The sequence below is a fragment of the Syzygium oleosum genome, unplaced genomic scaffold, assembly GCF_021117445.2.
Source record: "Syzygium oleosum isolate NSW1041296 unplaced genomic scaffold, Sole_v2.1 Sole_v2.01, whole genome shotgun sequence".
Lineage (NCBI taxonomy): Eukaryota > Viridiplantae > Streptophyta > Magnoliopsida > Myrtales > Myrtaceae > Syzygium > Syzygium oleosum.
The window spans coordinates 23,721,474-23,735,676 of NW_026607485.1; the positions used below are offsets into that span (position 1 = coordinate 23,721,474).

Here is a 14,203-nt window from a genome sequence, read left to right on the forward strand (position 1 = left end):
CTCCGAAATTGCTCACCCCTATTATATATCGCTCTCCGTATTTGTGGACCTGACCTAAACAAAAAAAGTGACTTTCACACGAAAAAATTAAATGTCACGATAGTTTTTATCTAATGCATTTTCTCTCTAGAGATGTTGATCTAATAGGGTAAGAATGAAGATTCACATGTGAACTTTTTTTTTTTTATGCAAAGGCATGTGAACTGACCAACCCTTAAAAGATCATAAAGATGGTATATAAATAGATGATAATTCGACCAAGATTGGATTAGAAGGTTAAGACAGACAATCGACACAATATTCCCCCTTGATTAGAGCAGGTTTGCATCAGATGCTGGAGAAGATTTAGAAGATCCTTAAAGCCTTGACTTTGCCTTAAACCGACATGCATTTCTAGCGCACGAAGGTAAAGTCTAGATTTGCATGTTTGGCCCGAAACAGTGCGTAGATTCCGCGACGCATTTTGCTATGGCGACCATCCGTGCCGTGGACCACAGTCAAGTTGGCATGCACGCATGAAAATCAAGGAAATAATTGCTGGATTAAATTACTAATATGTTGACAGCTTGAGGTGATTCCAACTTGAGATTAGGTTTGATTGGTGGGCATGGTCTCGTTGTCACAGTCCCCATGATGTGAGACTATCTAATGCTAGCCAATATTCCCCAAATAAGGATAACCCTAGGATGTGCATTGGGTATGTATTGGCAACTTCTCATGTATGAATCCGGTGTTTAGGTACATCGAACACGAAGACATGGGCATAACCGCATCAAATAGGTACAAGGAAACACTTAGAATGATAGGGTTCAAAGCGGAGGAACTTGTGCTCTGACATTAAACTCTTAATGTGTGCCCTGATACATTTAGAAGGTCATGATAAGATCTTGACACTTTACCGGAGCCACGATCAGTTAATTTCAATCCTAGTAATCATCCATTCGCTCGGAGGAGTAAAGTTTATATGGGTTTCGGAAGAATCGAGTTGAGGATGCAAAACAATCGAGAAGCGCATTTAGATAAGGCAAATAGATGGGCTTCGGATGTTGCATTATAGTAAGAGTATTGTACCTTTTATTTCTAGCAAGCGACATTGAGATTGATATGTGGAATATCCAACGTTTGTAATCTTCGCAATAATATGTCGAAAGAGTTTCATTTCCTTTTGTGGCATGATCAAGGACTGTGAAATTTTGAAAAACAAAAAAACATAGGATATGTCACCATCGCTTGTTTGGGGTTCATTGAGGTTTCCCAAAAAAATAAGATATATGTTAAGAACCTCCGCTGTTATCCATTACTTCAAATTGTGTTTAAATATATCCAAAAGGCAAGACCATATTTTTTTTATTCATTATTTAACGAAATCTATTTAGATCATTTATCTTTATGGGTCACCTAATTTTTTGTCCATATTGAAAGATATAAGAAGAAAGTTTTAGTACAAAAAATCTGAAGCTATTTAACTTTATTTTTGTTGATATATCATTTAAACAGTATGGTTTAGTAAATTAATAAAATATTATAATTGTTTAAAATTTCATATTTTTATAGAATTAGCTTATATCTTTATTAGATGGGATTTTATTAATTTTAAATTTTTATTTTGAGTGGATTCGTAACAATTTGATAGATAGTTTTGTTGAGTTAAATGAAATATAAAAGACATTATACACTATATAATTTGTTTCAATACTTTCTTTAATTAAATTTAAACTATATCGTCTGCATTTACATAAATTAATTTGATTATGAAAAATATAATTAAGACACACTCTATCGATTATTCGAGGGTATATAAACTTTCACTTTGTATCCGTTATTTGAAGATAACATATTTTAAAGACTGTAGTTAAAAACTTTCTCATTATCGAATTTTTTGAAATTTAAACTTAATGAGTAATACATTCGCAGGATGACATGTAATAATCATTAAGTTCATTTGGCCATGTGGCAAGTACAGAGGCCAAACGAAGTGCAACGTGACAAGTATTGGAGCGAACATTGTCTTATCTCTTCCTTAAATGATATACCAATAGAATTCCCAAGCATTGCACAGATTTTCATTTTTCTGTTTTACTAGAATATTGCTTAAAAGAATTGGTTTGAAAAATACCCGATTTTTATTTTTGTCGTTTCACTTAGATTTAACAAACTTTGGGACAATCCTTTTCATTTTTTTATTTTTATTTTTGTATTTTACCATGTTGTGATCTTTTCATTAATTGATTTCCACGGGACTTGTCTCAATTACTACTTTATAGTGATGCCTAGTTTGACATTGTGCTTTTCGTATGTCTTTTTCATATTAATAAATATGTGCAATCATACTTATATTAATGTGAGTATTTTTCTGGCATGATAACCTATAGTTGTCTTTATTTAGTTATTATGTCTTAGTAAAATATATAGTCAAGTTTAACTACCGATTTATATTTACAATGCATTTGGCATACACTGTTGTTCAAGCCCATGTTTAAGTACGCAACGTTTTTCCTTATATCTTGGCCAATTTTTGAAAGTATTATAAGTCTCAATTCGATGCCATATGCTATATTTTAACCAAGATATGGTGCAACATTTTTTTCTTAATCGTTTTTTTAATTGTATTGGTTTCAATTTAATATAATACACATGATAAGTGAAAGAGTACATTATAATACATGATAGGGAAATAGAAAATATTGGAGACACTTGCTTTTTTCGACGGTGATTGGAATTATGTTTGACCATGTGACCCAACCACATCAGGGTAATGCCCAACTACAAGTGATTGTAAAATTAACTGTTTTTTTTTTTTTGCCTACATAATAAATAAAATTTCTTATGTAAATTGCCTTTTTACAGATGGCGATATGCTATATAAGTTAATTTTTGCATTCATGTAATCTAACTTTATTTGATTTTCAGTTAGTCGACAATTAATAGCCAGAAAATTAGTTAAACAAAGTTTATATCTTAGTGTAAAATAATGGAAACTTTATGTTATAATCCTAGATCATTATAGTTAGAGTTTGAACCAACGAATCTAATTAATTAACACTCCTTCGTCTCTTAGTTAGTGAAATAAATGCTTGAGGTAGATGGACGGGATCAATGAAACTTGTGACACGTGGTGCAACTACAGTACATTATTCTATCCATCTTTCTAATTAAGAAAAATTTCAAATAAAAGTACGAAGTGGATTTGTTTTCACAAAAGAGGGTTCCAAGTCAATATTATGTCAAATAAGAGTTTCAATTGGTCATTTAGTATCAAATAAGGGCCTGAACGAGCATATGCATATCACATGCCACTTTCCAAAGGCGTGATGGGGGCATTTTTAGGTTTTTCCGTTTTCTTTTTTATTTTCATTTTTTCTCATTCATCATCTTCTTCGTTCATTGTTCTTCTCTTTTCCTTCTTTTTCTTTTTTTTTTACTTTGGTCGACAAGGGTCACCAGAGCTCGTCAGCCATTGGGCGAGAGGGTTGCCAAAGCTCGTCGGCGCCCTCGCCGGCCATTGGCGAGGGTCGCAGCACAACCCTCACCAGCTGTTAGCAAGGGATGCAGCGGCGAGCGAGGCTGGCCTTGCCCAGATCATCGCATCGCAGCGCCTCGCCCTCAGCCTTTGCCATTTTGGTAACCGATCTGCCATGTTAGAGCTCACTCAATAACTCCTCTCAATTCACAGGCTCTCTCTCTCTCTCTCTCTCTCTCTCTCTCTCTCTCTCTCTCTCTCTCTCTCTCTCTCTCTCTCTCTCTCTCTCTCTCTCTCTCTCTCTCTCTCTCTCTCTCTCAAGCTCACCTTTTGAAGTTGAACTGAGTTTCGAGCGTAAAATCGACTCCCGCTCGTCTAGCTATGGTGGAAACCTTATGCCTTGCCAAATTCAACCACCACAGGCTCGATTTCAGACGTTGGATGCCAGCATTCGTGTCTCCTCACACAAGGCACTCCTCTCCGTAGTGTGGATCGTTGCCTTCGCTTTCGTGTTCTTATGACAACGCAACGCCGTCGACACTAAAGGATTCTCAATATTCGGTGGCAGTCATCGGAGGTCAACTAGATCTGGGCGAGGCCAGCCTCGCCGGCCGAGGGTGAGGAGCCGCAATGCCTCGCCCGCAACCACAATGGTCTCCCCCATATCTAGGCGAGGCTAGGCGAGGACTTCACAGCCCTCACTAGCACATTAAAAAAAAAGAGAAAGAGAAAGAAAGGAAAAAAAAAAGTCGCCATGAAGAAGAAGATGAATAGGAAAGAAAAAGAAAATAAGGCTACGCATGGTAACTTGCCAAATAGTGTTTGATTCTATTCTTTTGTTCCCAGAATCAGTTTGGGAATAGAAATCTGTTTGTTTAATTTTTTGATTCTAGGCACAAATTCTTGCAAATTTGTGCCCAGAATCAGTTTTGGAGCAGAATCAAGAATAAAAAAAAAGTAGCTTCTTGATTCTGGGAACAAAAATGAGAATCAGTTTTTTGTTTCTTCTTCTTTTTCTTGGTTTTTAATATAACTTCTAATGTCCGGCGCGAGGGCCACCCTCGCCGTATCTGGCGAGATTAAAATATTTTAATAAAAAAAATTTACCGGCCATGGCCAGCTACCAGGCCATGGCAAAAAAAATAAAAAAAATATTATTAATAAAAAAAAATTTACCGGCCATGGCCAGCGACCAAGCTATGGTGAAAAAAAATAAAAAAAATTTTATTAATAAAAAAAATTTTACCAGCCATGACTAGCGACCAAGCCTTGGCGAAAAAAATAAAAAAAAATATTTTCAATAATAATATTTTTTATTAAAATAAAAAAATTATTTATAAAAAATATTTTACCGGCCATGGCCAGCGACCAGGCCATGGCAAAAAAAAATAAAAAAAAATAACTTCAATAAAAATATTTTTTTATTAAAAATTATCATAAAAAAAATATTTTACCGGCCATGGCCAGCGACTGGGCCATGGCGAAAAAAAAGGAAAAAATATTTTCAATAAAAACATTTTTTAGTAAAATATTTTTTAAAAATTTATTAATAAAAAATTATTTATAAGAAAAAATTTTACCGGCCATGGCCAAAAAAATAAAAAAAAATTATTTTTAATAAAAGTATTATTAATTAAAAAATATTTTTACAGGCCATAGCCAAGGAGAAGAAGAAAAAAAGAAAAGAAAGAAATATTAAAATATTTAAAATGTTATTAAAATATTATTAATAAAAAGAAATTTTATGCCGTTACCAAACGCATTTATGTTCTTTTACTATTTTAGGAATAGAAATTTTGGGCCGTTACCAAACGCATTCAAATGTTCAGAATCAGTTCTCGGGCACAGAATCAAAAAGAATCATTTCTGATCAGAATCTGTTCCTGGACACAAAATGGTTGCCATGCGCAGCCTAAACATAAAAACCCGAAAACGTTCCTACCGTGCCTCTGGAAAGTGGCATATGAGATGCACATACCCATTTAAGTCCTTATTTGAGACTAAGTAGCCACTTCAAGCCATTATTTGAAATAAGATTCACTTATGATCCTTTTTCAACGATACAACTCCACTTTTGATCCTTATTTGAAATTTTCCTTTCTAATTATATATAGATCTCCATTAGTAAAACACACAATTTTTTTAATGCAAATACACGTACGTACATTAATTTGTAATAAAACTTTGTTTTCCCGCACTTTTGTAGTACATACAAAAATCTATTGGTTCAGTTGGAGTGTAAACCAAGTCATATATGTTGCTATACTCGGTTGAAAATACTTCGATTTTGAACTTGTTCGATGTCTTTATTTAGTCAGTTAACGATTTAATGTATCGAGTTTTATTTACATGCCCAAAATTTTCATCTGGGCTCTGTTTGTTTTGCGAAAAATAAATTATTTGGATAACATTTTCCAAAAAGCGATCACTTGTATCGCTTGAAATAATTAGTCAATAGAAAATATTTTCATTATCGACAACAATATATATTTAAACATTTTTGTGGATAATGAAAATATTTATTCAGCCATTCGTCTTTGTGAGCAATATAAGAGATTATTTTTAGGAAAATATTTTCCAAATCGTTCATTCTTCACGAAACAAACGGAGCCTTAGTGTTTGCATGAAAATATAATATCCTTGTAGTTGTCCACTAGATAGCACAGATTAGAAATCAAACTCAACTGTTAGGTACGGATTTCCATAAATTCTTGCAACTTCAGCAGTTCTGTTATAACACGTAAGTTCTTCCTGTTTAGAAAACATATTTATCAGCTAAATATCCAAATTATCGATACATCGGCTATCCATATCACAAGAACGGTCGATGCATCGAAAACTATAGCGTATCCTTATTTAGTTACTTAACAAGAAATTGGAGACATGCCCTTTTCTACAAAAATAAAAATAAAATCCAACTTGATTAGGTAAGCTCTTAAAAAGAACATGGGGACAAGAGACTAATGAGAGTCCCTCCCTCGATGCAAAGTGCTGATTTTTTTTCTAAAAAGGGGTCTTTCCTTCCTTCAACGGAGAAAGCAAGAAGAACATGGTGGGCCTAGCTTGCTTCCTTCATTGCTGTCGACAACAAAAAATGGCTAATTATTCGAAGTGATCCAAGTAATCATTTTAAAGAAAATATTTTTCGAATTATTCATTTTTCGCGAAATAAACGAAACCCGACTATACATATCACAAGAAACAGCCAGTGCATCGAAAATCACAGCGTATCCTCATTGAGTTACTTAACGAAGAAATCGGGGACATGCCCTTTTCTGCAAAAGAAAAAAGAAATCCAATTTGATTAGTTGAGCTCTTGACAAGAACACGGGGGGAAAGAAGAGAGTCCCTCCCTCGATGCAAAGCGCTGCTTATTTTTTCTTAAAAGGGGTCTTTCTTTCCTTCAATGGAGAAAAGCAAGAACATGGTGGGCCTGGGTTGCTGGCGAATCGACATACACACAGAGGATGGGGAGCCTTTGGGGGAGATTAGACTCTTTAACCAACTCATAATGAGGGTTAGTGTGGGAGATAAATAAGCGAAAAGAAGGCGTGGCCACCCCTCCTCCTCCTCCTCCTCCAATTAATTCCATGCTCGCTTTAGGACCACCAGTTCTAATCTGCCCCCTCGCCCCTCCTTCTGACTCAGCCACAGGTGTCAATGTGTCATCTAATGGAGACCCCTGAACCAACTTTTTGTGCTCGAGGTTGTGCTCCTATTTACTTATGCTTTAATTAAAACTCGGGCTCCAATAGCCAGCCCTCTTAGCAGTTGAGGCATGAATAGATTAGTGCATTCTTAATTATCTTTGATAGACTAATAATTATCTCCAGCATGAAAGGGGTGTTTTTCGAGCATATCAGTTACAAAACGAGTCGAATATCCGGCTAGAGATCTCTTAACTTTAATATCGTGTTAAAATTCGGTGCTTTCTTGTTTGCTTTAAAAGCTTAAATTATTGGAGAACCGTAAAATTTATCTTTCATGTCTAAGAATTTGCAAATGCCATTCCCTTTTTCTGTTTCTTTTTTCCTTTTTGTTTTTGTTATATTTTTCTTGGAGGTCTAAGATTTCAAGAGAGATACACAATTTCGCTCTATATTGTGAATCTAATGAATTTGAGCTTAGCATTTGCACTTAAAAGGGTTTCTTTTTAGTGAACATGTCACAATTAATTACGTCCCGTCGTTTTTGAGGTTTCTTCTTAAACAAAAAGCGATACAAGAGCATGTTCTCTCATCTAAGCTTCTTTGATGTTTAAGTAATGATTATTAGTCGTTTACGGACATAGGGAAAGACTTATAAACATGTTTTCACGCTTCATTGACGAGATATTCGCTTACACTCCCTATTCTTCCCCGACACTTGTCATCCAATTAAAAAAAGAACAAAAAATGAATGACCCAAGTGATATTTTGCCATCTAAACAAAGCAAGTCCAAGTGAGCTAGGGTTTCATTCTTCTCTCTCTCTCTCTCTGTCGGTAAGCCCCCTCATCTCCCAAAAACTCTTCCCTCTTTTGAAGCTCTCCTGTAGGCTCTCATCTTCAGAGCCTACTAAGTTTTTGGTTTTTCTTTTCTTTGGTTTGATTGTCTTTTCTTTTCTCTCCCGATTTGTTTTGAGAGTTTGTGTGTGTGAATAAATTTCTGCAGCTGATCTTAAGTAAATGTGGAGACTAGTTCGGCCAATCAACAGCCATCGAAGAGAATATTCATGACATGGCTCCACAATCTCTCCAAGATTAAGCCACTCTCTTATCCCGATTTAGATTTAGGTTTAGATATGGGGGTTTTATTCTCCCAAACTAGATCTAGATATAGATATGGAAGTTCCTTACATGTATTTGATATATGTTTTTTTAAACATATTAATATTGGTATTTAGGCACGGCAATTGTGATAAGGACGTTGAACCTAAAACGTACATCGCAAGACTTTCTAATTTAACTAGCATATTTTTATACGGGGCCAATAAAACGACGTTTTAGTTCTAACTAATCTATTAGAAGCTTCTAGTTATGGAATCAATGTCCAAATCCGGGGTCTTATTATAATCTCAGGAACGCGCCTTCATTAATCAGATAGTAGTTTCAATTTCAAGCACAAGGCCCATTGCAGTTGAAAAGACAAAATGGCGTCGTCTGCACCGCCGGCGATGGCGAAGTCAACTTGACTTGGAAAAAATGTTCAGGAGTCGATTTCAGACCCTTTGCCGTATATCCTCGGAAACAACCTGCGAACAACTTTTTGACAACACCAAAGAGACAAAAGCAAATGCCCTCCGCCTTAAGTCAGTTTCAATCCAGATTTCTACCGACATCTTTCTCTTCCTTTCACTCTAAGAAATTCACCCACAAACTTTCTTGAACCGGTTCGGGGAATTCCTAGAACGTTGTGATCATTCAAGTTATTAACCACAGTCGAACCAAACCCGAAATTTGCCACTTGTAGTACCAAATCACTATACAACAAAAATTGGATGAATTCGTCGTAGTAGAAACTGCTTAGCAACACCACCAGTACAGAACTCGTGTGATGTGATGTCAAGCGGAATGAACATGAGAGAAAAGAAAGAAGATGATTTCCGTGTTTTAAGCGCAACCATTGACATATGGTGGAAACAAACTTGGCTTGAAAGCACTAGCAAGAAACTTTATTTGGAAGGACAAACCAGTCAAGGGTAACTATCTGATTATACCGGCACAGGGCGCTTCAAGAATCGATGACATCTGTGGCTATGAACATATAAAGCTTGGGGGAAACAGATGAGCGCCACAGCAAGTTGTGAGTTTAAACCGCTTCTTCTGATTTGACATGTTACAGTTCCAATGCCATGTTCTTGACTTGTTCATTGCTCTTCGACCCGGAAAGCAGCGGTTCTTCCAAAACTCGAGCCAATTAGGCCAGTTAATTAAGTCATCGTGCTGCAATTTATAAGATATAAATCAAAGCAAGAACGCAAGAGTCTAAGAAACATGCTAGCACATGGACAGTACTTCATGAGAACTGGTGCAGTTATATTATGAGCAACGGGATAGAGATTTCTGGCACTCGTTATGACAAGACAAGACGTGAAAAGCTATCACTGAGTAGTCAGTACTCTGCCCAGCTAGAAGCAGCAATTCATGTCCTTCTTATTAGTAAAAAAGGTAAGGAAAAGGTGTAATCGAGTATTTCTGCCCCATTAGGGACAACATTTCATGGCCAAGTATACATGTCATGAGTAAAGATCGAATAAGCTACAAAACGGCACTCAACCTGGAATCATTAACACAACATACGATGGCGCTACTAATACTTCTACACGATTCAGACTATATTGAGAATTGAGATGAACAAAAATTATTGAAACAGAAAATCAGCTACATACCTTGAGGCTCTCTAAAATGCTATTTCCTGAAGAACTTGAAGTGTCTTCTGATGAACCTAGATGAGAGAAAAGAGGCAACTGGCATTAGCAGGAAGTACACAAAAACGAGAAAAGTTATTTCAAAAGCCAAATCAGGAAATGAATCTTAAGTAAAATTATGGCCACTCAGAGTGTGACCACACTCCAATAAGCGGTGCTAATTTATTATTTCTACTCATACTGGTTGGGTTTTGAGAACACACGAGGGATTGAACTGACACAAGCTTTACAAAATTTTCCAAGAAAAAAAGATGTAAGAGTTAAAAAGGTCCATTAAGTTGATCAAGCAATAAAAGCAAATTCTGAGAATCCATCACAATTGAGAGAGAGAGAGAGAGAGAGAGAGAGAGGGGGGGGGCGCGGATTTCTTTTCTTTCTGACCAGTGAAAAAGGATATCAATACACTAAAATATTACCCATTCTAAGTGCTGGGCTGTGATGCCAGACACATTGCCGGAATATATACCACCTAACACCTGAAATTAAAGGAAACGCTCAGGTCAGTGACAGAATTGACATTGATCCCAGTATAGTCTAGCTTTGTGAAGATGCTTCTGCGACAAGCTTAGCGTCTTCGGTGCCTTCCCTCAAGCTTTTGAGAAATTTTCATAAAATTATATCAGTAAATAAAGAGATGTTTCTCAAGCTTGTCTAGCCCACCAGTCTTTCTAAAATTATAGTAAGCTCGACTTAATTTGCTTTCTAATATGATGACCAAGTACTCAAGAATTAACTTGTACCTTAGTGACAGTCTCTAGAAACATGCCAGGCCGTACAGGAAGTGGTCTGCGTCCAGAAAGACTTGCCTGGGATATCAGAATTTATACTTTAGAACCAGATGTTAGCAGCCAAACTTTCCTCTTTAAAATAAGAAGAGTGAACCTCACCCTTCCGGCGATGCCACCTGAAGGTTTTTCACTGCTATTTTCTTCTAGACTATTATCTGCACCATCATCTTTTCCTTCCATTACATTCTTTATCATCTCCTGTACAGTTTTTCCTGGTTTCAATGCTACAATCTTGGTTAAGAAGTTCACCTGCAAAGAAGTAATCGAGCGCCATGCCAATTGCCAGAGCCACCATGTGGGACAAGAAAAACAAGAGCGGTTACATGATAGAAGTACAAAAGCAAAAAAAAGTAGCAGAAAATCAACTATAACTTTTTTCTGACCAAACAAAAAATCAAATAAAACTTTATATAAGCAGAGAGAGTGGTCATGACGTACTTTACAATAACATTAAGTGTATCAATTAACAGACCTCTGATTCAGGGAGAGTACTAAAGCCACGATCATTTCTTTCATCCAGTATTCCTCCACCCATCATATTCCTTGCCTCTTCTCTTATCAACACCAGCCTTGCAAGTAATTTTCTGTCAGGAACAACATCCCGAGTTTCCATTGTCTGTGAATATTGGCGGAGAAGTCATTCATGAATAGGCACGAGATAACAGTACGCAAAGCATATTCACCTAAAGTAGTTGTACAAGAATGATCTCGAGGCATAGCAAGACGACAAGTTCCATGCAAATCTGATGCAAGTATTATAAATTCCGAAAGAAAGTCTTGGCTTTGTGCCTTCTGCCTTACCAGCAATACAACATGATATCTACCACTGACCCAGCATTAATTGGAATGAAGTGTTCCAAATGCATTAAAAGAAGATAAAAAAGTATTTCTTGGTCACCTTAAGTGTCCATGGAAAGATTATGTATGCAGGGCATTGTGTAACGGATATTGTATTAAAGATAAGCTGAGAGAAACGTTAGACACAATCCTTCCATGGACTATGTTTGCCCCGGGAATATGACCTTGCATACATAATCCTTCAAAATTAAAAAAAGTTAAGAAGGCTTTGTCTCCTTCTGCTATTTACCTCCAGCAAATCATCAGCCTGATTTGCAATATCATTTAGGTTTGCCCCGGGAATATGAACTTTGGTGCCATCTTCACCTTTAAACGCCCCGCCACCAGCAGCCACCCTGCGCAAAAGTTCGTGTCTGCTTTCCTTCTGCGGTGTTCTACAAAGCAAGCCAATCACTTGAACCTAGAGAGAAAAGCAGAAATATCAGGCTTTGACATTTGCAGAACAACAAATACTCTCGAGTTAAGGAACATCCTTACATGTGGGGGGCATTTCTTTGTTAGATGAGCTAGCACAGTCTCCTTGATCACCTCTAATAGAGACTTACGCTGTAGAAAAGCAATTAGAATCAGTCAAAAGGTTGCTGCTAGATAGTTGATTCCATAGTACTATTACAGGCTATAAGAGATCGTGCCATCATCAGAACCATTAAAAGGGGAGAAATGCCAGTAAGAGACCATAAATTCTCCCTTAATGTGGTTGATATAAATGGAAGGCTCCTCACATAGTGGACTAATAAACAACTAGGACTAGGCAACTCTAACAATTAAACAATATTTGGCACACGAATACACGATGCAGAAAACAGCAGAAGATGTATCTCGACACAGTTAAATGCGTATCATTCCGATGCTCAGATGCTCAAGTAGTACCTCATCATCCTGGTCCTTTTCAGCAAGTTGGATCATGTAGTCCAAGGCCATCATAAACCCTGGTTCCATCTCATCGACTCTTTTTCCAATGACTCCTTGTGCAGCCAATTCTACAGCAACCTTCTCAGATGCTTCATCCATCTTCATACCTTCCAACTGCACCCACCAGCAGACATCAGAGACCAGGTTTAAGCAAGCACCCTAATCTTTAATTAGCACAATATTCAAATATAAAAGAGCCGCAATTGTTGGATTGGGACATAGCACAAGAAATTGTACATGAACCTTTGAGGTGCAATCTATGCTGAGAATAACACAAAAATGTTATCAAACACCGGGAACTGAGGGCAGCTGTCCCCAGCAGGCCGTTTTGTTCCACAAGTGACCATGAGAAGAAAAAAGAGTATCACCCAGAAATACTAAAAGTTGGAGAAGATACATATTACCAACAAAATCTGCAAAAGGAAGAACAAAATGAAAAGGAACAATAAGACTTGCATTGGCAGACAGACCCACAAGCCCACAATTGGTGCAGCTGCTCTCGCCGCCAAATGCTCGACAAAGTTTTCAAGTGAAATATAAGAACATGCTTTTGGTTCAAATAAAAAATTCAAGCAAACTCTCTTATCTCACTTCTCTTCCCACCATCCCCAAACACCCCAACCAGAAATTGGGTTCTTAATCTGCATAACCATAAAGCATTCGGATGAATTATAGAAGTGAATTCTCGCAACCAGGTACAGGCTTGGTGATTGAGTATGTAATACAGGAGCAATGTCACTAGCTTATCATCTACTCACTAATTGGTTAGCGAGCTTTGTTCCTGTTCTATCATAACAAGCTGTCTGCAGCAAATTTCAGACGCAAGGAAACCAATGAAGAAAGGGCGATGCGAGGACCCTTCAACTTCATTATCGAAAAGCTAGAAAACACCTCCAATAACCGAGCCGCGTGCAAAATTGTATCATAAAAAAGAGAGAAAAACAAACAGACTAAAACAGACCAACATCAGTACATCGTCTATTCGTTCGAGCAAAAGCCTCAACCAGCCAAAACGCACCGCGATTCGCCCGGTGCATCGAGACCGAACTTACGAGGGTGATCATTTCTTGGAGGACGGAGGTGACTTGCTCGCCCCCTTTGAGGAGGGCCTCGTACTGGGCGCTGTCCACCTTCTGACTCGCTTGCTGGGTCGTCCCCGATCGGTCTCGCCGGTCGAGCTCCTCATCCGGGTACGCCCCCCCGACCTCGTAGGAGCCACCGGACGTGCACCGGAGCCGGCCCTTCTCGGCCGGCCGGTTGAGAAGAAGGCGGCGGCGGCGGCGGCGGCGGGGGAGAGGAAGCTGCGGTTGCGGATGAAGTGAGGAGAGACGAGGAGGGAGAGGAGTGGTTGGCTTCGGGGAGGGAGAAGGGTGAAGCGAGGTGGGAAGGAGGAGCGCGCTCAGTAGCGCCATTTTTCTTTGGAGCTTGTCGATATGGAAAGGTAAGGGGGGGTTTTGGGGGCTGCTTTTCGAGCGTGCGAAAAGGAAAAAAATCAAATAATGAAAAGTATTTTCTTGAAAAAGAAAAAGATAATCGGGAAAAAAAATCAGATAATCAAAAAGTATTTTCTTGAAAAAGAAAAAGATAATCGGGAAAAAAAAATCAGATAATCAAAAAGTATTTTCTTGAAAAGGAAAAAGATAATCGGGAGACGGTCGCGCCGTCTGTGGGAATCGAACCCACGACCACATGGTTAAAAGCCATGCGCTCTACCAGCTGAGCTAAGACGGCTTTCTTATCGTTTCAACTATACTTTTAAAATATATATTATAATTTTT

At 37.7% G+C, this 14,203-nt stretch overlaps 1 protein-coding gene and 1 non-coding gene across 3 annotated transcripts; both read right to left on the bottom strand.

Moving 5' to 3' along the window:
- Nucleotides 1-8,922: 8,922 nt before the first annotated feature.
- On the bottom strand, nt 8,923-13,879 carry LOC115675967 (protein PEP-RELATED DEVELOPMENT ARRESTED 1, chloroplastic). Of its 2 annotated transcripts, XM_030598792.2 has the most exons (10): nt 13,478-13,879; nt 12,384-12,539; nt 11,991-12,059; nt 11,743-11,913; nt 11,128-11,271; nt 10,755-10,904; nt 10,608-10,673; nt 10,284-10,343; nt 9,829-9,884; nt 8,923-9,382 (listed from the first exon to the last, which is right to left on the bottom strand). In XM_030598792.2, the coding sequence occupies exons 1-9, from the start codon at nt 13,835-13,837 to the stop codon at nt 9,840-9,842; spliced, it is 1,221 nt and encodes a 406-aa protein (XP_030454652.1). In that variant the 5' UTR covers nt 13,838-13,879; the 3' UTR covers nt 8,923-9,382; nt 9,829-9,839. The 2 variants fall into 2 exon arrangements, with proteins under 2 accessions (XP_030454652.1, XP_056158242.1); XM_056302267.1 differs by lacking the exon at nt 10,284-10,343.
- A 204-nt stretch (nt 13,880-14,083) lies between these two features.
- Nucleotides 14,084-14,156, bottom strand: TRNAK-UUU (transfer RNA lysine (anticodon UUU)). Its single transcript has one exon. It is a non-coding gene; the product is annotated as a tRNA-Lys (tRNA).
- Between the last annotated feature and the right edge of the window lie 47 nt (nt 14,157-14,203).